The sequence below is a fragment of the Rhineura floridana genome, chromosome 3 (genome assembly GCF_030035675.1).
Source record: "Rhineura floridana isolate rRhiFlo1 chromosome 3, rRhiFlo1.hap2, whole genome shotgun sequence".
Taxonomy (NCBI): Eukaryota; Metazoa; Chordata; class Lepidosauria; order Squamata; family Rhineuridae; genus Rhineura; species Rhineura floridana.
Window position 1 is genome coordinate 229699426 of NC_084482.1, and position 23522 is coordinate 229722947.

Genomic DNA, 23522 nt, shown 5'->3' on the forward strand with positions numbered 1-23522 from the left:
TTTTCAGCTTTCTTTTTACCAATACCCTCATTTTTGTGAAGTTTCCTCTTTTGAAGTCAAATGCGACCGTGTTGGATTTTCTTGGCAATTGGCCAGTTACATGTATGTTTAATTTAATAGCACTGTGGTCACTGCTCCCAATCGGTTCAACAACACTTACATCTCGCACCAGGTCCCAGTCCCCACTGAGGATTAAGTCCAGGGTTGCCGTCCCTCTGGTCGGTTCCATGACCAACTGGTCTAGGGAATAGTCATTTAGAATATCTAGAAACTTTGCTTCTTTGTCATGACTGGAACACATATGCGGCCAGTCTATGTCTGGGTAGTTGAAGTCACCCATTACTACCACATTTCCTAGTTTGGATGCTTCCTCAATTTCATATCTCATCTCATGGTCTCCCTGAGCATTTTGATCAGGGGGACGATAGATAGATAGATAGTTGGAGATATCCTGCCCCACTGAGCAGTCTCGCTGCTGCATTTTGCACCAGCTTCAGCTTCCGGACCAACCTCAAGAGCCTGATGTTGAACTGCCTAGTCCTTTCCCCCGGGCACAGTCCCCCCCCCATGCAGGCCACGGAGGCTCCATTCCGAAATGCAAGATGGGCATATATGCTGCTTAACCCTGATGGCATTTTCCTGCTAAAATTAACCCAACATGGACCCTGCAGTGAAGGCAGGCTCTTCTCTCCCAGAGGCTACAGAATCAATCTCTTCCATCACTTGGTCTTCTCTCCTGGACAATGTGGACAGGATGTCTGATGCTGTGAAGGCCACTCTCTTTAAACTGGATCTGTGCCTGCCTTGTGTGGTTCATGCTGCAGAGTCAGATGTGATGGGCTCTCGGCCCAAATTCTTGCGTTTGATTCTGGGCCCAGTTGAAGGTGCTGGTTTTGGCCTGCAAAGTCTTCAAGGCTGAGGATTTGCTGAAGGCACACTTTTCATCCCTTCCTTTGAGCCCTGAGAGAGATGTTTTTAGAACCCAGACTATTAACTGATTTCAAAGTTGTATTTTTAAATCGCTGTAACCCATGGCTGGATTAAAACATACTCTGAGCATGTGCAGTTTCACAACTCTCAGCAAACACAAAATATTTTAGCAACCTTATTAAACAAAAAGAAAATACTCTGAGCATATGCAGTTTTGTATTTTAAAGTCTCTTCTCATTGTTTTTCCTCACTTCCCAACTTGGGCCAGTCACTAATTCTCAGACTAACCTACCTTGCATGACTGGTGTGAAGATACAGAAAGAGGAATAAAATGGGTCAGAAGGGGAACTTAGTGCTTGTGTCAGAGGCATCTCAGTTTTGCTTTTTCCACACTCCAAGCATTTATAAGGTTTGTCCCCTGTGTGAGTTCTTTGATGCGAAGTAAGGTGGCTACTCCACCTGAAGCTCTTTCCACACTCCAAGCATTCAGAAGATTTGTCCCCTGTGTGCGTCTGTCTCTCCTCTTGTCTCTTTGCTCCATCTTGACTCCTCAGTTTCTGCTCCTGCATCTGCTCCTCAGCTTTTCCCAGTGATACTTCAGATGGTTCTCCCTCAGCCTTGACTCCCCAGATGTATCCTGATGGAATGAAAAGGAAAGGAGATAAAATGCTGTGGAGAAATCCTGTGAATATATTATGATTCCTATTTATGAAAACATATTTCTGGGAGCTCTGTTGATATCAGAGTTTAATTGTCAAAGCTCGAGGCCTTGTACAAAGTTAGTTTAGCAGTAGGTGCTTGGTCACAGGTTGTGAAAAGAGACGCAGAGAGAGTAGGGTTGCCATATTCCAATCCCCCAAATCCGGGAGGCTGATTTGCATATTATGCAAATTATAAATTAATTGCATAATTTGCTTATTATGCAGACCATGTCCTAATTAGGCAAGTTAATCATGTTAATTTGCATTGTCCAGTTGTTTTGTTTTTGTGCCTAGCAGTTACCACCAAAAACTGGGGGAGGATGTGAAGATTTTAAAAAAATCCTCCATTTTCAACCTTAAAGGCCTTTACGGAATATTTATTTATTAAGAGGATTTATATTCTGCCTTTCCACTGTTAAAAACGGAGTATAAAAACTGTACAAATTTTAACGCAGATAGAAATCAAGATTTCAATATTATCAGCTCTGTCAATCATCTTATCTAAAGGGAGCATGTCTGAGCATGTAAGAAGTGTCTTTCGTACACCAATTCTCACATATCCGATCAGAGAGAGGGGAAATGCAGCCTTCTATGATAAAGGCTGGAACATGATGGAGGCTTTGATGCTGGCACCTCTTTTTTAAAAAGTAAAATAAAAATGCAGTGAATTCTAGAGACCTGGCAAGCTGTGGCAGCATTAGACAGCGTAGCTGTTCAATTGCTATTAGTTTTAAGGGGGTGAAGGTTACACCCCCAATGCATTGAATATATGCATAGAGAGAGAGAGGGAACACCTCCTGTGTGTATGTATATATAACACACGCACACACATATCCATCCCTGGGGAGATGGAAGTAGGGTGATCTTTGGTGGGGAGATGCCTGGCAGTCATTTTGAAGAAGGGTATGTATCAAAAATCTTTGGTTGGTAGCCCAGCTACGCCCCTATCTGGACAGGGATGACCTCGCCTCAGTTGTGCATGCTCTGGTGACTTCTAGGCTGGATTACTGTAATGCGCTCTACGTAGGGCTGACCTTGAAGACATTTTGGAAACTTCAGCTAGTGCAAAACGCAGCAGCCAGACTGCTGACGGGAACTAGCCGGTCAGCGCATATTACACCTGTTCTGGCCCGTTTGCACTGGCTACCCATTTGTTACTGAGCCAGATTCAAGGTGCTGGTTTTGACCTATAAAGCCTTACACGGCATGGGACCGCAATATCTTGTGGAACGCCTCTCCCACTATGAACCTACCCGGTCACTTCGCTCAGCATCTAAGGCCCTTTTCTGGGTACCAACCCATCGGGAAGCCCGGAGGACAGTTACTCGATCTAGGGCCTTCTCTGTAGTGGCCCCCGAACTGTGGAACAGCCTCCCCGAAGAAGTACGCCTGGCGCCTACGCTTCTATCTTTCCAGCGCCAGGTTAAGACCTGGCTATGCTCCCAGGCATTTTAATGCGTTTAATGTTATAATTTTAAATTTTTTATTTTTGTTGCTGTTTGTGTTTGTTGCTGTAGGTTGTTTTTATTGTTATATTCTGTATTTTAACCTTTTTGTACACCGCCCAGAGAGCTATTCGCTATGGGCGGTCTATAAATGAAACAAATAAAATAAATAAATAAATAAATAAATAAAAAAATACTTTTTAGCCTTTTCTGAATTGCTGAACAGAGGCCCTGTCAGGCAACAGGGTGAGTGAGGCTGCATTCCAATGCAACTTCACTTAGGAGTAAGCACCATTTAACAAGGTGGGTGCAGGGCGGAAAAATGCCAATGCTGGTATCACTGCCTTTTCTACAGAGAGGTTTGCTTTTATATCTTGTATCTGTTCAGGGGAGGGAGTGTTTGGTGGAATCAAACCCTTTTATTCCATCCTCCATGATGACAGGCAGACCCTCCCATTGCATTCACCATTTAAGACACATATCCTGAGAAACAGGCAACTGAGATGAAAACGGCTTCTCCTTGCTGACGCAACCAGAAAGTGTATGGGTAAGGGGTGGAGCAGCTGCATGTGTTGATCAAGTGAGCATGTGCAGTTTTCTAAACTGCTAGATTCTGCAGATGCAGCAGGCAAGCAGACTAAAATTCTTGATTTTTCCAGGACAACTGTGGTGTCCCTCATTGGCTAAGAACAATGGAAGGCAGGAATTAGGGTTGCCAGGTCAGAAGCATCCCAAGCCCTGAAATTTCAGGGGCGGGCCCTAGTGATGTCAGGGGGCGGGCGTGAGTGATGTCGCAGGGGCAGGCCTGAGTGCTGTCATTAAGTATGATACATTAAGCATCAATCACAGTTGCTTGGAGCATACAATTAAGAAACATTTCTCTGATTGTAAATTAAGCTATAAAGTTTAGCTAAAAGATTGAGCCCGGGTAGGGAACATTTAGTCTAGCCCATTTGCTTTCAGCAAGAAGGGTTTAAGTGCCCTCAGGCCAGGCCAGTTACCAAAAGGCCATTGTAGGAATAAAGGAGCCTAGTTTTGTGGAGATGGTAGATAGGAGCATTCGGGAGTATTTTATTTATTTTTTATTTTATTTATTAAATTTATATACCGCCCGACTAGTAATAGCTCTCTGGGCGGTGAACATAAAATAGCATAAAAATACAATGAATAACAAAATAATACTAAAATACAATCATCAATCCAATCCAATAAACATTTTAAAAAGTAAATCAGTGTAACTTAAAATGCTTCAGAGAATAGGAAGGTTTTGACCTGGCGCCGGAAGGAGAGCAGAGTCGGCGCCAGGCATACTTCCTCGGGGAGACTGTTCCATAGTTCGGGGGCCACCACTGAGAAGGCCCTAGATCTTGTCATCACCCTCCGGGCCTCCCGTAAAGATGGATGCCCCCAAAGGCTGCAATTCTAAACACATTTACTAATTAAAATTGAAATTAAATCCAGACAAGACAGAGGTGCTCCTGGTTAGTCAAAAGGCAAATCATGGAATACGAATTCAGCCTGTGCTGGATGGGGTTACACTCCTCCTGAAGACACAGGTTCGCAGTTTGGGTGTGCTCCTGGACTCATCTTTGAACTTGGAGGCCCAGGTCTCTGCAGTGGCCAGGAGTGCTTTTGCCCAGTGAAGAATGGTGCACCAGCTGTGCCAGTTCCTGGAGACGCCTGATTATACTACAGTGATGCATGCCTTAGTTACATCCCGTTTAGATTACTGTAACGCGCTCTACGTGGGGCTGCCTTTGAAGACTGTTCAGAAACTTAAACTGGTACAAACAGCTGCAGCCAGAGTGCTAACTGGGGCTGGTTACAGGGACCATACAACCCCCTTGTTACGACAGCTCCACTGGCTGCCAGTTTGTTTCCGGACACAATTCAAAGTGCTGGTTTTGACCTATAAAGCTCTATACGGCCTAGGTCCAGGCTATTTGTCAGACCGTATCTCCCCATATGAGCCTGCCCGGGCTTTGAGATCCTCAGGAGAGGCCCTTCTCTCAGTCCCAACACCTTCGCAAGCGCAATTGGTGGGGACGCGAGATAGGGCCTTCTCGGTGGCTGCCCCCAGGTTCTGGAACTCTCTTCCTAGGGAAGCATGAATGGCCCCTTCCTTGCTATCCTTCCGTCGGCAGGCAAATACTTTTTTATTCTGACAGGCTTTTGGACGAGAAGATGTTTAAGATAGGACCTCATGAAGTCTGTTGTATTGTTCTATGGTCCTATTCTTAATGTTTTAAATTGTTTTTGTATTTTAAGTGTATGTTTCATGATTTTAATGTTACAAATAGTTTAATTCTATTTTAATTGTATATTTTTGTATGTTTTTTTACCTATGTGTAGTTTTTATTTGTAAGCCGCACTGAGTTCCAGTTTTGGAAAAAGGGCGGGGTAAAAATAAAGATTCATTCATTCATTCATAAGGGACTATGCCCCATAGAACTCAACAAGAATTACTTCTGAGTAGATATAGTTTGGATTGTGCTGTTGGCAAAGCTTGACTAGGGATCCTCTGCAAAGACATCCATATACAGGCAGGGTTGGCAGCCCCCTGCCTGCAATGCCCTGCCCCTATCTTTTAACATGGCTGCTCTAAAATTCTTTACAGATTGGACCCTTCAGAAAGAGGTCTGAGAAATGAGTAAGAAGATTCTCTACGCTTTCTGTCTACCCTGTGGGCTGCTATAAACTCACTTCGACAGCCAACCCAATTCCAGTGAGCAGTAATGGACAGAGAGAAAACACACATGGTTTGGTCTACCTTCACAGGCAGCAGCTTGGGAACAACAGTTGCAGCCACACTTCCAAATATGTGAATTCTCTTTTACCGCTATTGAGCAAGAAACAAACTGTCATGCAACCGACAAGGTGCATCATCAGTGGGTTTAAGGGGGTTGAGCTGAGCACTTGGAACCATTGCTGTTGCTTCTATGGCTGTAACAGAGTGAGGTTAAAGATAAGTGAAATGCCAATAGAAAAAACAACAACACAAAAGGCAGTGATGATTTCCTCAATGCAATACCATGCCAACCACAACAAGATTCCTATGAATAAGGCAGAAAACTCAGCATCCCACAACCAGTCAGGATTCATAACCAAAAACCCAAACTAAAAAAACCTGGCAGCCAGTCAGCCAAGGTCACAGAAATCCCCATGCAGCACAACCTGACCCGGGGACTGCAGTTAGTGCAGAATGCTACAGCATGATTGCTGACAAGAGTGAGATCCTATCAGCACATAATACCTCTGCTCTGAAATGTGCATTGGTTGCTGATTTGCTACAAGCTGTGCTTTCCATGTTATGGGTGCTACATAGTACTTGTTCTGCTCTTGTATGAAATCAGTCCTGTAACAAGGCAGCACCTATGCATTGGAACTCCTTGCCTATTGACATTAGGCAGATGCCCCTTTTCAGCGCCTGCTAAAATCATTTTTCTTTAGGCAACCCTCTCCTGCCATGTAGAAGCCATTGTGTTTTTAAATCTGTTTTTAACTCATTGTTGGTTTTATTATTCTGAATGGTTTAAATACCTGTCCTTGACTGTTTTTGCCAATAATTTCATTGTTTTAATTCTTTCTGTAAACCGCTTTGAGATTTTTTTACAAGCAGTATATAAATGTTGTAAATAAAAATAAATAAATCACTTTTTGAGTCACTGTGGCCTCTCCAGGATTCCAGGCAATAGTCTTTTCCAGAAATTGAATCCTGGACCTTTCCATGCAAAGCATATGCCCTACCAATGAGCTACAACCCTCCCCGTTTAAAAAAGTATCTTTTAACATTATTCTTTGCAATTCACTCTTGAATGCAGATCATACCTAGGGCAGATCCACACCCATTCATTTATAGCACATTCAACACCCATTTGAAGCACATGAATCCCACCACAGAATTATGGGCATTGTAGTTTGTTAAGGGTGGTAAGAACTATAACTGTGAGGGGGAAACTACACTTCCCAGGATTCTTTAGGGGAAGTCATGCACTTTAAATGTGAGTTGGATGTGCTTTAAATGTGTTGATCTACTTAATCAACTTCGCCTGCATGTAAATCATTTTAATTAATTTTTCAAAATGGAAATGAGCTATAAAGTGTACTGGGTGACCATGGACTACTCAACATCTCTCAGCCTATCTGCCCCTCAAGATGAAAACAACAGAGAACCATGACCACCCCAAGGAAGAAGGACACAAAATTCAGAATCATGCCTCTTTATGCTGTTTTGCAACTGTTTATTCTTGCTTTATGGTTATTGGATTTTAAAGGGATTTATTTTTTATTGTGAGCTGCCTTGGCTTCCAATCACCAACCCCACCTCACAAGGTTGTTGGAAAGACTCCATACAAACACACACACTGCAGATGTAAAAATACATATAGCCTATATAATAGTTTATTGTCAAACCAATTGGTAATTGCAGAACATTTTTTTAAAAAAATCAGTATTAGTTTCCTACATAATAAAAACTGTAATACCTAAGTAAGCCCTGCATAATTGCTTTAAAAATAGGATTGGAGAGGATCAGAAAGATTTAGAACACAAACACAATTTTTGTTAATTCTCAAAAGTCCCATTAATTTACAGCACAGTCATAACCATGTCTACTCAAAAGTAAGTCCTATTGAATTCAATGGGATTTACTCTGGGTATATGGGATAAGCATTGCATTTACTCCCACAAAAGCAAGTACTGGGAAGGTTATGAAAACAGGGCCCTCTTCAACAGCCAAGCATTTGACTCCTGCACACAAGAGGGAAAAAACTGAAATGTATATACTTACCCAGTTCATGAGATTTCCTGATAAACAGGGGGAAAGCACCATTTTCTGGTGTTGCAATGAGATGTAGGCACTGCCTGAAGGTCAACCAATCACAACCCTGGCTTCACTTATTGGCTGCAATCCTGAAAGGCCAGGGATACAGCTACTAAGTGCTATAACAGATCTGTTAAAAAGATTTAACAGTCACGGGGAGAATGACATTTGGTTGCATATCTCCAGAACCGGACCACTTGGAAACTTAATTTTTTAAAATTAAAGCTGAGAATCCTGGCCACCTAATGGGCTAAATGGGCACCGGGTGGCATGGATAGAATCCGGGTAAAACCTGGTTAACGAGGCAATATGGCAACCCTAAGAGAAAGACAACTGCAACAAAAATCTGCTCTCTTGTTCCTCCATTTAAGGTGGACAGCCCAGTACTTATGCACAGCTGGAATTTACAAACCTAGGATGGATCCTGTCTGACAGGAACATGGCCCTTTCCACTGCCAGAGGGCAGCTGGCATCCCCTCCCTCCCTCCCTCAATGTTAGCCCCCTGTTACCTGCAATACAAGTGCTAGAAGATGAGACCCCCAGGTCAGATGGCACTCACTGAGCTATTGGGACAGAACAAAGGACAAGTATGAGTAGCGCTGTGACTAATGATGCAGCTGGGTCAAAGATGAAAGGAAGCCCAGAGGCTGATGCGCACAGATGTGAAAGGAGAGTCCGGAGCTGTATGACGCACACAACAGGAACATGGAATGTGAGAAGCATGAACCAGGGAAATTGTCAAGCAAGAAATGGAACCCATCAACATTACAATAGTTGATGTGAGTGAATTAAAATGGATGGGAAAGGGACATTTTCAGGCAACTTCAAAATATTTTATGCAGGAAATGATAAATTAAGGAGAAACGGGGTTGCTCTAATAGTCAGAAGTGACGTAGAAAAAGCAATTGGGAGCTATCATGCAAAGGCTGAGTGAGTAATATCAATGAGATTTAATGGGAAACCTATCAACGTAACCATCATCTAAGTCTATGCTCCAACGGCAAACAGAAAAGAAGAGGAAACTGAGAGATTTGATGCAGAAGTACAGGAAGAAATTAAAGGGAAATTTAGGCCAACAGTAGGGATGTTGAATAATCAACAGGGGAACACACTGACTGACCGAGATAAAAGGAAGATGGAAGCAATACATTGAAGAACTATAAAAGAGATGCAAGGATGACAAATTCATTCATGGAGGAACCCTATGATGAAGAACCAGCAATTTTAGGATGTGAGGTGAAAGCTGCTCTTAAAATATTTGGAAGACACAATCACCAGGAATAGATGGCGTACCAATAGAGTGGCTACAAGCTACTGAGACTGAATCTGTCGAAATTTTGACAAAACATTGTCAACAAATATGGAAAACTAAACAATGCCCCACAGACTGGAAGTGTTCAATATACATCCCAACTCCAAAGAAAGGGGATCCCAGGGAACGCAGTAATTTTCGAACTATTGTCTTAATATACAATGCAAATAAAGTAAAGGCTCTTACCATCTTATATGGAGCGAGAAGTGCCAGACATCCAAGCTGGTTTTAGAAAGGTAAGGTGCCAAAGGTGCCCCTAAGCCTGGAATTTAAAAAAAAAACCTCCGGAAAAATTAATAATAATTTACGAGCATTTGAATTGAAAAATGAACAAAAAAAATATAAAAGATAAGGACGCCAATTTATAATTTGCAGTGGGGCGCCGAACACAGTAACCCATCCCCAGAGCTTGGGAAAGTTACTTTTTTGAACTACAACTCCCATCAGCCCCAGCCAGCATGGCCACTGGATTGGGTTGTTGGGAGTTGCAGTTCAAAAAAGTAACTTTCCCAAGCTCTGCCCATCCCTGTTGAGTCCTAACAGCCCAATTCCCAGCACCTGGGGTGCGGATTGGCAGACTGATAGGATACAGTAGCTACAGGCCAGAATAAAGCCTTAAGAAAAGTCCTCTTGTGAGCCTTAGCGCTGACAGACAGCTGTGACTTTGACCCATGCAACAATTTCCCTGTTGACCTTGTATCTTCCACACTCATTGTGGACACTGAAAGGAAGAGGTGTTCTGGTGCTACAGTTGAATTTGGCTTGTGTTTATCATCCGAAAACTCCTGCTGGATCGAGAAAGATAAGTGAAAGAGCAGACAATGAAATCTTGAAGAGTTGCCTGCAGAGGCAAGCCAAAATAATACTGGAAAAATGGAAAAGGGGAGTGGTTCTTTATATACATGTTGGTCTCTTTCACTCTAGTGTGAGTAACTGTTGGATATGCTCCCTACTTCCTGTCCATGGGGAGGGAGGCGTTGACCTTGCACTCATCCCTTTGACTGAAGAGAACATCACTGACGCAGCCCCCATTTTTATACCTATGGCATGGAAATGGTTCAGCACAAATTCTACCTGGGACATAGCCCCCGTGGCCCAACAAAATGGGGTTTGGTAGGTCCTGCCAAGACTGGGCAAGTTCCGTTTTTTTGGGAAACAAGACCAAAGGAAAGAAAGGCATAGAAGTTGGTGTAAGAAAATGCAAACATTATTTCACCCTTGAAGGGGACTGGAGAACTAACAACACCCAGAATCCCACTTTCTGCCAACATTATCATGATTTTCATGCTTCCTGTAACTATTCTATTAAAATATTAATTTTATCTTTAAGTCGGACTACCGACTCCACCCAAAATTGCTTCCGACTCCCACTCTCTGATTCCAACTCCACAGCCCAGGATGAAGGGAAGTGGAACAGTCTGTGGTTAAGGTAAGAGAAGGACACTGTCGGGGGTCTGAAACTCCCCATAAAAATCCTGTTTGAAGCCCGGCTTTCCTGTACGGATGCTTCAATGCACAGCAAGAGTTGAACTTTGCTTAAATTTCTTTCTGAATTCAAAGCATTTATACATCTCTTCCCTTAATCGGATCCTTTTATGTGCCTGAAGGTAGCCATTCTGATGAAAGGTCTTTCAACACTACAAGCATGTACAGGGCTTGTTCCCTATATGCGTTCTGTGATGCAAAGTAAGGTGACCACTCTGACTGAAGCTCTTTCCAAACTCGCAGCATTTATAAGGTTTGTCCCCTGTGCGAGTTTTGTGATGTGAAGTAAGGTGACTACTGCTACTGAAGCTATCTCCACATTCCAAACATTTATAAGGTTTGTCCCAAGTGAGTTCTTTGATGCAGCGTAAGGGCGCTACTCCATCTGAAGCTTTTTCCACACTCCAAGCATTTGTAAGATTTCTCCCCTGTATGAGTTCTGTGATGCGAATTCAGGTGGTTACTCTGACTGAAGCTCTTTCCACACTCAAAGCATTGATAAGGTTTGTCCCCTATGTGAGTTCATTGATGCGGAGTAAGGTGGCAACTCTGACTAAAGCTCTTTCCACAATCCAAGCATTTATAAGGTTTGTCCCCTGTGTGAGTTCTTTGAAGAGAAGTAAGGGTGCTACGGTCACTGAAGGACTTTCAACACTGCAAGCATTTAAAAGGTTTGTCCCCTGTGTGAATTCTTTGATGTGAAGTAAGGTGGCTACTCCACCTGTAGGTCTTTCCACACTCCAAACATTTATAAGGTTTGTCCCCTCTGTGAGTTCTTTGATGATCTGTAAGGTGGTCACTCCGACTGAAGCCCTTTCCACACTCCAAGCATTGATAAGGTTTGTATCCTGTGTGACTTCTTTGGTGAACCGTAAGGGCACTACTCCGACTGAAGCCCTTTCCACACTCCAGGCATTTATAAGGTTTGTCCCCTGTGTGAATTCTTTGATGTGAAGTAAGGTTGCTATTAGCACTGAAGCTCTTTCCACACTCCAAACATTGATAAGGTTTGTCCCCTGTGTGAATTCTTTCATGTTTACTAAGGGTGCTATTGTCACTGAAGCTCTTTCCACACTCCAAGCATCTATAAGGTTTGTCCCCTGTGTGAATTCTTTCATGTTTACTAAGGGTGCTATTGTCACTGAAGCTCTTTCCACACTCCAAGCATTTATAGGGTTTGTCCCCTGTATGAGATCTTTGATGTACAGTAAGGTGGCCACTCTGACTGAAGCTCTTTCCACACTCCAAGCATTTATAAGGTTTGTCCCCTGTGTGAGTTCTGTGATGTGAAGTAAGGTGGCTACTCTGACTGAAGCTCTTTCCACACTCCAAGCATTGATAAGTTTTGTCCCCTGTGTGACATCTCTGATGCCTAGTAAGGGTGATACTCTGACTGAAGCTCTTTCCACACTCCAAGCATTTATAAGGTTTGTCCCCTGTGTGAATTCTTTCATGTTTACTAAGGGTGCTATTGTCACTGAAGCTCTTTCCACACTCTAAGCATTTATAAAGTTTGTCCCCTGTGTGAATTCTTTGATGCGAAGTAAGGTGGCCACTCCGACAGAAGGTCTTTCCACACTCAAAGCATTGATAAGGTTTGTCGCCTGTGTGAATTCTTTCATGTTTACTAAGGGTGCTCTTGTCACTGAAGCTCTTTCCACACTCAAAGCATTTATAGGGTTTGTCCCCTGTGTGACATCTTTGATGTGAAGTAAGGATGCTACTCCAACTGAAGCTCTTTCCACATTCCAAACATTTATAAGGTTTGTCCCCTGTGTGAGTTCTTTGATGTGAAGTAAGCTCGCTACTCTTACTGAAGCTCTTTCCACACTCCAAGCATTTATAGGGTTTGTCCCCTGTATGAGATCTTTGATGTACAGTAAGGTGGCCACTCTGACTGTAGCTCTTTCCACACTCCAAGCATTTATAAGGTTTGTCCCCTGTGTGAGTTCTGTGATGTGAAGTAAGGTGGCTACTCTGACTGAAACTCTTTCCACACTCCAAGCATTGATAAGTTTTGTCCCCTGTGTGACATCTCTGATGCCTAGTAAGGGTGATACTCTGACTGAAGGTCTTTCCACACTCCAGGCATTGATAAGGTTTGTCTCCTGTGTGAGTCTGTCTCTCCTCTTGACTCTTTGCTCCATCTTTACTCCTCAGGTTCTGCTCCTGCCCCTCAGTTTTTTCCAGTGATACTTCAGGTGGTTCTCCGTCAGACTTGACACCCCAGATGTATCCTGATGGAATAAAAAGGAAAGGTGATAAAATGCTGTGGAGAAATCCTGTGAATATATTATGATTTGTACTTTGAAACTTATTTCTGGAACCTCTGTTGATATCAGAGTTTAACTGTCAAAGCTCGAGGCATTGAATGGAGTTAGTTTAAGAACATAAGAATGTAGGAATGTAAGAAGATCCTGCTGGATCAGGCCAGTGGCCCATCTAGTCCAGTATCCTGTTCTCATAGTGGCCAACCAGGTGCCTGTGGGAAGCCTGCAAGCAGGACCCGAGTGCAAGGACACTCTCCCCTCCTGAGGCTTCCGGCAACTGGTTTTCAGAAGCATGCTGCCTCTGACTAGGGTGGCAGAGCACAGCCATCATGGCTAGTAGCCATTGATAGCCCTGTCCTCCATGAATTGGTCTAATCTTCATTTAAAGCCATCCAAGCTGGTGGCCATTACTACATCCTGTGGGAGCAAATTCCAGTTTAACTATGCGCTGAGAAAAGAAGTACTTCCTTTCATCTGTCCTGAATCTTCCAACATTCAGCTTCTTTGAATGTCCATGAGTTCTAGTATTATGAGAGAGGGAGAAGAACTTTTCTCTATCCACTTTCTCAATGCCATGCATAATTTTATACACTTCTATCATGTCTCCTCTGACCCGCCTTTTCTCTAAACTAAAAAGCCCCAAATGCTGCAACCTTTCCTCGTAAGGGAGTCGCTCCATCTCCTTGATCATTCTGGTTGCCCTCTTCTGAACCTTTTCAAACTCTATAATATCCTTTTTGAGATGAGGCGACCAGAACTGTACACAGTATTCCAAATGCGGCCACACCATAGATTTATACAACGGCATTGTGATATTGGCTGTTTCCTAATTATCGCTAGCATGGAATTTGTCTTTTTCACAGCTGCCAGACACTGGGTTGACATTTTCATCGTGCTGTCCACTACAACCCTGAGGTCTCTCTCCTGGTCAGTCACCGCCAGTTCAGACCCCATGAGCGTATATGTGAAATTCAGATTGTTTGCTCCAATATGCATAATTTTACACTTGTTTATATTGAATTGCATTTGCCATCTTTCTGCCCATTCACTCAGTTTGGAGAGGTCTTTTTGGAGCTCCTCGCAATCCCTTTTTGTTTTAACAACCCTGAACAATTTAGTGTCATCAGCAAACTTAGCAGTCGATGCTTGGTAACAGGCTGTGAAAAGAGACGCAGAGAGTGACAACTGTAACAAAAATCTGCTCTCTTGTTCCTCCATTTAAGGTGGACAGCCCAGTACTGATGCACAGTTGGAATCTATAAACGTAGGATGGATCCTGTCTGACAGGATCATGGCCCTTTCCACTGCCCTTAGGGCAGCTTGCATCCATTCCCTCACTCCCTTCCAAAAGGTTACATGCAACACAAACCTGTATTTCTTCAATCTATATGTAGAACATATCATATAGAAAGCTGAATTTAGAAGAAGATGAAGGAAGTGTGAAAATTGCATGGAGAAATATCAATAATTGAAGATATGCGGGGTTACCCTTGAAAATGGTGCGGAAGCTACAACTGGTACAGAATGTGGTGGCCCACCTGATTAAAGGCAGCCGCTGGTGAGATCACATTACTCCAGTGTTAAAGGAGTTACACTGGTTACCAGTTATTTTCCAGGCCCATTTCAAGGTGTTGGTTTTAACCTTTAATACCCTGCACGGTTTTGGCCAAGTATATCTGAAAGAGTGCCTCCATCATCATGAGTGATGCTGTTCAACAAGATAAACCTCAAAAGACTTTCCATCCCACCAGTTAAAACAGCAAAAGTGGTGAAGACTAGGGAGACAACTTTTTCAGTTGTGGCTCCCACATTGTGGAATTCCCTCCCAAATGATCTCCGCCATGCACCCTCTATGATGAACTTCCATCGGGCCTTGAAGACCTGGCTCTTCAGGCAGGCTTTTGGGGTGGGCTAGGTTTTACTCATAAAATAAATAAATAAATAAATGCAGACAATACCATAGCAGAAACCAGTAATGATTTGAAAGGAATGCTGATGAAAGTTAAAGAGGAAAACACAAAAGCAGGACTACAGCTGAACATCAAGAACACTAAAGTAATGACAACAGAAGATTATGTAACTTTAAAGTTGGCAAAGAGGACGTTGAACTTCTCAAGGATTATCAATACCTTGGCACAGTCATTACCCAAATTGGAGACAATAGTCAAGAAATCAGAATAAGTCTTGGACTGGGGAGGGAAGCTATCAGAAAAGATCCTCAAATGCAAAGATGCATCACTGAACACCAAAGTCAAGATCTTTCAGACAATGGTATTCCCGATCTCTATGTATGGATGTGAAAGCTGGACAGTGAAAAGAAAAATCAACTCATTTGAAATGTGGTGTTGGAGTAGAGCTTTGCGGGTACTATGGAGTGTGAAAAAGACAAATAATTGGGTGTTAGAAGAAACTAAACCAGAACTATCACTAGAAGCTAAAATGATGAAACTGAGGTTATCATACTTTGGACACATAATGGGAAGACATGATTCACTAGAAAAGACAATAATGCTGGGAAAAACAGAAGGAAGTAGAAAAAGAGGAAGGCCAACAAGAGATGGACTGATTCCATAAAGGAAGCAACAGACTTGAACTTACAAGATCTGAACAGGGAGGTTTGGGATAGATGCTATTGGAGGTCACTGATTCTGAGGGTCGACATAAGTTGTAATCGACTTGAAGGCACGTAACACACACATACCTGCACTATGTGAGTTCAGCTTTAATTGATCCAAGAGAGCCCAGTGCCCAGGAAACCTCTGTGGGAAGAAATATCCTTAAAAGGTGGCCTGTGATATGCAGCCTTTGTCCCTCATCCACCATCAGGAAAAAGCCTGCAGTGGACCAGCCAAACAGCTTTACACCTGACAGGACCAATATCCCAGAGGTAAGTAGTGACTTACGATCAGGTAGATACTTGAGCTAAAAAGTGGGTTCCCCACTACCGAGTAAAAGGATTTTGAGGTGCTAAAGAAAAGCTGACTCTTCAGATTGGTGGCAGCAACAGAGGGAGAGTGTTGGTTTTAGGCCTTGCAGTAAGTTAAAGAGGGTTCTGGCTGGGAAGCGCAGGGTGTGCTGTCCTAGGATCCCAGAAATATCAGTACTAAATTGGCCCCCCAGAGTCTTCCTCTCTGGGAAAAGGGGGTGTAGGAAATGATAGCAGCTCTACCGATAATCTGAAACACATAATGGGTCATATTTACGAAGCAGGGGTGCCAGGAAGGGAGTAAGAAGGCTATCTTTAACCTCTCCTAATTCTAACAGAACAGGTTGCCATCTCATGAATCTCCTGCATGATCTCCTTGTACAGAGCTCTCTAGTCTGGATCCAGCTGAGCCCGTTCCTCCTGGGTGAAGTGCCAAGACACTTGCTCAAAGGCCACCAGTCCTTGGAAAAAGAAAACAATTGCCTTTCTCATTAATACTCCCAGGCAAGGCATGGACATCATCTGCCCTCCACTCACACTATGAAGAGAGATGGGGCAAGCGGGATCTTTTCCTTTAGTGTTCAACAAATCATTTCAGGTCCAGATGGCATCTACCGGAGAGGTCTTAAAACAACCCAAATGTGACATTGCTGATCTTCCAACAAAAAATGGTACCTTCTCCGAAAGACTTGCTACCATATAGACTGGCAAATACAGAGCTTGGAAAAGTTACTTTTTTGAACTACAGCTCCCATCAGCCTAATCCAGTGGCCATGTTGCCTAGGGCTGATGGGAGTTGTAGTTCAAAAAAGTAACTTTTCCAAGCTCTGCGAAATGTATTACAACTTGAAAGCCAAAAGGACACCGAAGGTATCCGGGAAATGAGAGGCCTATTAGCTGTTCCGGCAAAAGTAGTGGAAAATATTATTAAAGACAGAATTACTAAACATGGAGTGGAACACAGCAATCATGGGATATGAGGAAATATGCTCTCATGCATCAGCAAGTGTTTAAAGATCAGGAAGGAGAAAGCAGGAATCAATGAACAGTTCTCCCAATGGAGGGATGTAAGAAGTGCCCCCACCACCAATCATCAGGATTAGGACCTGTGCTTTTAAACTTGTTTCTAAATGACATGGATTTGGGGTGAGAAGTGAGGTAACCAACTTTACTGTTGATATCAAGTTCATGGTGATTAAAATAAAGAGGGATTGTGGGGAACTCCTAAAGGAACTCTCCAAGCTATTAAAGAACAAATGCAATTAAATGTAAGCAAGGGTCAAGTGATGCACAGAAGTGAAAAATCCTAACTGAACTGCTGGTGACTGACAGGAGAGAGACCTTGAGGTCATAGAGGATGCCTCAGTTAAGATATTAATGTTATAGCTATGAAACTGGTGAATTCCATGTGATGGATCATTAAGACACAGATTGAAAATAAAACTGCCAATATCATAAGAACATAAGAAGAGCCTGCTGGATCAGGCCAGTGACCCATCTAGTCCAGCATCCTGTTCTCACAGTGGCCAACCAGGTGCCTGGTTATATCATAACACCATTATACACATCTAAGATGTGAGCCTACTTAGAATGCTGTCTTCAGTTCTGGTTGCCTGTCAGCAAAAATAGCATTCTAGACGTGGAACAGGTAGAGAAATGGGCAACCAAAATGATCAAGGATCGCAACATTTGGGGATTTTTGCTGTAGAAAGAATGCTTAGTGGAGACAAGATAGAAGTGTATAATCACACCAGACATTCAACACAAATGTAAAGCACATGGCTTCCCCCAATGAATCCTGGAGAATAGTTTTTCCTGACTGTGCTACATTCCCAGCACCCTTCACAAACTACAACTCCCAGGACTCTTTGGAGGAAGCCATGTGCTTTCCATGTAGACTGTGGATGTGCCATAAAGGTGCGTGGTGTGGAGAAACTGGATAACACCCTCTGATTTAGTAGGGAACTTACACCTTGTATAGGAAAAGGGAGGGAAGTAGCTCCCACCAATTTGCACCAGTTTCAGGAAAAACGTCACTCGTTAAACAGTTTGTCTGCCGGGCTACCGTAAAACAAGGAGGGCAGGGTCACATTTCTGATTTTCTGAATTGAACGGCGACCTTAATTCTAGCAGAACAGGAAACTGGGGAGGGCTGGCAGAATGAAGGCATTGAAAGAAGAACCTCACTATTCAACTCTCATCCCTGAACCAAAGGACAAACGAGGACACATGCAGAAGCGGCCCATTTAGCGCACTGGTGTCTCCTTAGCTCTGTTCCAACTACGAGGCGCCTCCATCTCCAAGGTGAAGGCCACGAAATTCATCACCAGAACCGCAGATGTTGCGAAGAATGCTTCGATCTGGATCTCTCCCCAACAGGGGAGAGGCAGACGGGATGGGGCAGAGCTGCAGCCTCCGATCTGGAGGGTCTGTGGGGAGGGGCGCTTAAGGGGGTGTGTCTCCCCTCTCCCCCTCCCCTCCACCCCCATTGCCTACCTTTGTTTCGAGGCTCCCCCCGCGCAGCCCCGCTCGCCAACATCGCTGCGCACGAAGAGAGCTCCGCGCTTCCAGCCTCCATGTCTCGCAGGCAGGCGGGGCAGGAAAGGGACGTTTGCGCTCCTTCCTTCGGCTCTGTCGTCGTTTGTTAACCCTTAAAGAGCAAAGCGGCTGAAACTCCACTGCTGCTTCACAGGTGGTAATGCCTCCCTTCTGGGACTCTCGTGTTACCTGCGAGCACCGACAGAGCACTCCTAAGACCTGCGAACATCCTGCAAGCAAATCAGGAGGAATGCTCCCTTGTGGCCGCATCACCCACCCATAAAGAAATCCGAGCAAAAGCTACACCAGGATGTTCCAGGTTACCACGTTACCATTTCAAGAGGATTAAACTATCCCCCAGCTGAGATACAAAAGAATACAGAACTCATTTATAGCTCATGCAACTGGAGTTCTTTGCATGGATTCCTGTTGGCGCTGAAGGAGAGCAGGGCTCCCATGCCTTTCACAGCTGAGTGGCAGGCAGATGTTAAACAGAGTGCGCCTTTTCTCATCCAGAACTAACATGGTGGGGAAAGGTTCACCTGTTCGATATTGTATGTGTAAGGCATCTTGTTACTTGTGTGTGACCCCCGATTGATCTTTGGGCTCCCCCCCTCCATCTGCAAAAGAGGGTGCACATTTGCTCATGACGTGAAGGGCATGTACCTTTGTGTCATTGTCTGTGAGTTCAGCAGAGGGTGCGATCCACATACCGTGGACCGGGCCCAGAAAATCCTCTTGGCAGTTTGGCACCCCTGGTTACCCCAGGGAAAGATGTAGGAGTGGTGGGAGTCCAGGCCTTGAGGGAGGAATCCCAAGCGAGTGAGGAGTGGAGGAGGCCAGCGCCAGACCAGAATGAGAAGACCTGCAAGGCTGAGTCACAGGAAGCAGAAAAAAGCTGTGCCAGAAGGGGCTTGAAGATTGGAGGAGGTGCTCAGAGTCCTGGGAGTTGTAGTTTATGAAGGGTGTTGGGAAAGTAGGGGAGTGAGGAAAAACTACTATCCAGGATGCGTTGGGGGAAGCCATGTGCTTTACATTTGTGTTGAATGTGCTTTAAAGGTCTGGTGTGATCATACACTTCTATCATGTCTCCTCTAAGCTTTCTTTCTACAGCAAAAATCCCCAAATGTTGTGACCCTTGATCATTTTGGTTGCCCATTTCCCTTCCTCTTCCACCTCTAGAATGCTATTTTTGTAGTCTGGCAACCAGAACTGTAGACAGCATTCCAAGTAGGATCACATCTTTGATGTGTATAACGGCAGTTTTATTTTCAAGCTGTGTCTTAATGATCCCTCACAAGTCCCCTTCCAGCCTCTCATTTGGAGACTTGGGCTGTGGTGTGTGTGGTCAGCTGGGTTTCTTTTGTTAATCTAATGGAGTGGCCAGGTGAGTTAATGGGTCTATCAGGTGACTATCAGCTGGTGAATGGGCCAGGGAGTTCCTTTTGTCATTGGAACACTTCAGGAGAGCCTCCCCTTCCCTCCTGAGGCCTAGGAGAGGCTTTTGCAGTTAGTGTGTCTGAGAAAGGTTGGGAACTGGAGGCACCACGGCTTTAAGATGCTCCCGTAACCCTGATGGAAAAGCTGGATATTGGACTGGTGATGTCTTGAAGCCCTCCATCCTAAGCTCAGGTTGGAATGTGTGTAAATAAACAAACCATATTTCATAAGGACACCACAGTCTCCACTGATCATCTTCCCAAGGAAACCAAGCCCACGGTGAGTGCAGGGCCCTTGGAAATCTCACTGTTCAGAGATTGGGGTGGTGCGCAACAGTATAGATGTTAGCAGAGATTGTCAACGGTCTGAGATGTGTGTGTGCCAATGTGTGCGCTTACCTAAGAAAGCAGGCTTTTACCCTGCATTGAGACCACTGAGGCTTAAGACTTAATAAAATAAGAAAAGCTACTCTATTTATAGAAATACATAGTAGGTAGAAAGGCAAACCTAGTTCTAACTAACTAACTAAGTTGGAGGTACAACGCCCAGCTTTGGGAGTTGCCCTCATGGCTCAAGAGAGACCGAGCAGTGACAAAGGTGTGTCTTCTCTCTGGGACAGTCAAAGAAGGGAAGAGAGGACATTTCCTTTTTTTTTTTTTTTTACAATAATTTTATTCAGATTTTCATAAAACATACAAGACAAAACCATAAAACATTCAAAGACAAAAAACAAAATCAAAAATAGTTAAACAAAAAAAATAAAAAGTAAAATATTGACTTCCCATTTGTCACAGATCAAATCAGTTATAAGTCTACAATGAATAACAATCCTGTCTCTTAAATCATATTATAAAATCACTTTCCTCCAGTAGTTATCTTACTTAATCATCAAATCTCGTAAACATTACTTTATTCTTTCCACAAAAAGTCAAAGAGAGGTTTCAATTCTTTAAGAAATATATCTATCAATTTTTCTCCAGATAAGCATATCGATTAATCCATCTCATTAATAATTATAATAATCTTATTGTCATAACCATAGTCAAAATAAACATTTCGATTAATCCATCTCATCAGAATCTGTTAGGTTCAATAATTTCAGTAGCCATTATTCTATTATCCCTATTAGTTCCATCTTCCATCTTCCATCTTCAATAGTCTTATTAAGTCCAGTAATTTCAGTGTCCAATCTTCCATTATCAGTATTCCGTAATAATCTTGCTGTCATAGCCATAGTCATATAGTAAGAGTCTGATGGGAATTTCCTCTATCCCAAATATTTTCTTGCCATCCATTCTGAATAGGTTGCTGGAATACTGCTGTAAAATCATATCTCTGTTCTTTTTTACAAAATGTACTGGCTCATCTCTTGAAAGTTTTTCCATTGTCACATGGCTGCAGTTAATTCCATAGGTTTTCTCTATATTAGGCTCCATCACATCATTCCAGTCCAGAAGATTATCCATGCCATTGATAACTTTATCTCTAATATCTTCATTAATTTCTTCAGAGATAACATTGAATTCCAAACAGTAGATTTTATTTCTAAAATCCATAAACTCCAGATCTTTTTCCTGTTCCACGTTTGTTCCAGTCTCCAGGGTCTCCTCTCTCACAGGGACCCCTATTTCTTTAAACTCCTGCATCATTTTGCTCAATTCAATTTTCAGCTCCTTACAACCCTGTCTCAGGGTTCGTTTCGTTATCTCAATCTCATCCATTATTTTCTGAAACATACTTACTTCCAGATTCTCAGCCACTTTCTTGATTGCCATTTTAAAAGAAAAATATAAGAGAACCACTTCTTATTTCAGCAACAATTGGGTTAATACTCCAAACTTGGTGACATCACAGTATAAACAAAGCAGCCAGCCTTATCTCTCTATGCTTAAGAAAACAAATGTGTTCCCAGGATCGAAACAATTAATGGCGTCGTCAGGAAACAGATTCGTCAAAATAAAATAAACCAAAAAGAGAGTAGTCTCAGACAATATAATATTCTTCAGAATAGAAATCAAGAATAGAAATCCCTCTTCTGTGTATATCTTTAGAATGCAAATCCAGGACAGCTTTTTGCAACAAAAACAGAGATAAGCTGTTAATTAGTGAATAGCAGAGAAGAGTTATAGCTCACCGAGAAGATGTCCAAAGCCGATCAATCTGGCAAATCTCCTTTTACTGCAACAATTTAAGTCAAGTAAAAAAAATATAGAAAGAAGGGTGCTTGCCTGTTAGTCCGTTCTCTCTTTGAAGAAAAGATGAACGTGTCGCTTTATCAGATAGAGCTTGTTGAAAATCCGTCCCTCTTGTCGGTTGGACCTCGTCTCATAAATTAATGAAATCTAGTCCTCACAACAAAAAAAGGCTTTGAGGTTAATCTCTTCGTTTCTCCCTGCCCGGGAGAAGTTTCATCAGTCAAAAAAAAAAATTTTGACTGATTTATATCTGAATAAGCTTCTTTTGCGGCGGGAGCCCGTCCCAAAAGCAGGCACAGGCTAAGTCACCCTTCCCGGAAGTCAAGAGAGGACATTTCCTGATGCATGAGAACACATTTTGTCATATCCCATGATTGCTGTGTTCCACTCTATGTTTGGTAATTCTGTCTTTAATAAAATTTTGTCTATTTAGGTTTCGTGTAGATGTCCCCATCCATGCCCTGCGCCCAGCAGAACCTCTGGGGCAGATGGGATGCATAGGTATCTCCTAGAGGACACCCTCCCCTTTCCTGGGGTGTATGATTTATCCTGACCCAGAGCAGATTTTAGGGTGGGCACCCCCAGTTACTTATTTTTTATGAATTTATGACATCATTATGCATTTATGATAATATCAGAAGCCTTATTATTTTGATTGCATAAATGTATTGTTGTTCTTGATGAGGAGAGTCCCCCGAACACAGCGATATATCATAAAGGATACGCCAACATATATTTTGGGGCTCAGAGAATGTTAACTTTGGCTTGAAGTTGCTGTAGCTGTCAACTTTTCTTCTTTTTTAGTGTTTTGAACTTTCAAGCAAATAAGGAACTGGGAACTGGGAACCAACTTCAGTGGTGATGTTCCAAGGGATGCTTTGGCCAGCCCCAACACAGCCAGCCCAGCTTAGGGAAAGAGGCAGACGGGACGGGGCAGAGCTGCATCCTCAGATCTGGAGGGTCTGCAGGACCTAGGGAGGTGGTGGGCTCTCCAACCCTGGTAGCATTCAGGAGGCAGCTGGATAACCACCTGTGAGATATGCTTTAATTTGGACTCTAGCATTGAGCAGGGGGTGGAATGATGGCGTTTTCAGCCCCTTCCAACTCTATGGTTCTAAGGGTGGAAAGGGGGCAGAATAACAAGTTTTGCAAGAGGAAAGAAGTGGGTCTCTCTCAAGAAGAGTGGTGAGGGAGGGTCCCCACCAGGATGGGCAAAGAAACCTCCCAGTCAGTGGAGGCAGGGGGTTTCATGTCAGTGGGGCAGTGGAATCCACTCCAGGTTTTCCCAAACCTTCACTGCTCCTGCGATACCTGCAGCTGCCATCAGACCTCTGCAAAGGCAGACAAGTGCCGGAAAGGCTGATCCCTCTGGGGAGGGAGAGAGAAAATGTCTGGGTGGCGGGTGGGGGCATAAGGAGATCCCGGTCTCTGGAGCTGCGGGCTGGAAGGGCGAGCAG

General features: G+C 43.4%; 1 protein-coding gene across 4 annotated transcripts; it reads right to left on the reverse strand.

Moving 5' to 3' along the window:
- Positions 1–358: 358 nt before the first annotated feature.
- On the reverse strand, positions 359–18466 carry LOC133381907 (zinc finger protein 420-like). Of its 4 annotated transcripts, none has more exons than XM_061621485.1 (4): positions 18389–18466; positions 9398–12933; positions 5847–6019; positions 359–1567 (listed from the first exon to the last, which is right to left on the reverse strand). In XM_061621485.1, the coding sequence occupies exons 1-2, from the start codon at positions 18429–18431 to the stop codon at positions 11345–11347; spliced, it is 1632 nt and encodes a 543-aa protein (XP_061477469.1). In that variant the 5' UTR covers positions 18432–18466; the 3' UTR covers positions 359–1567; positions 5847–6019; positions 9398–11344. The 4 variants fall into 4 exon arrangements, with proteins under 4 accessions (XP_061477469.1, XP_061477470.1, XP_061477471.1 ...); XM_061621486.1 differs by lacking the exon at positions 5847–6019 and adding an exon at positions 8409–8462; XM_061621487.1 differs by lacking the exon at positions 5847–6019.
- Between the last annotated feature and the right edge of the window lie 5056 nt (positions 18467–23522).

What these genes read in the sequence shown, in the direction of transcription:
- LOC133381907 (XM_061621487.1), bottom strand. Translation starts at nt 18,431, where the DNA reads ATGTTGGCGAGCGGGGCTGCGCGGGGGGAGCCTCGAAACAAAG. An exon ending in GGGGGAGCCTCGAAACAAAG is followed by an intron (nt 12,934 to 18,388) that starts GTAGGCAATGGG and finishes TTATTCCATCAG; the next exon opens with GATACATCTGGGGTGTCAAG.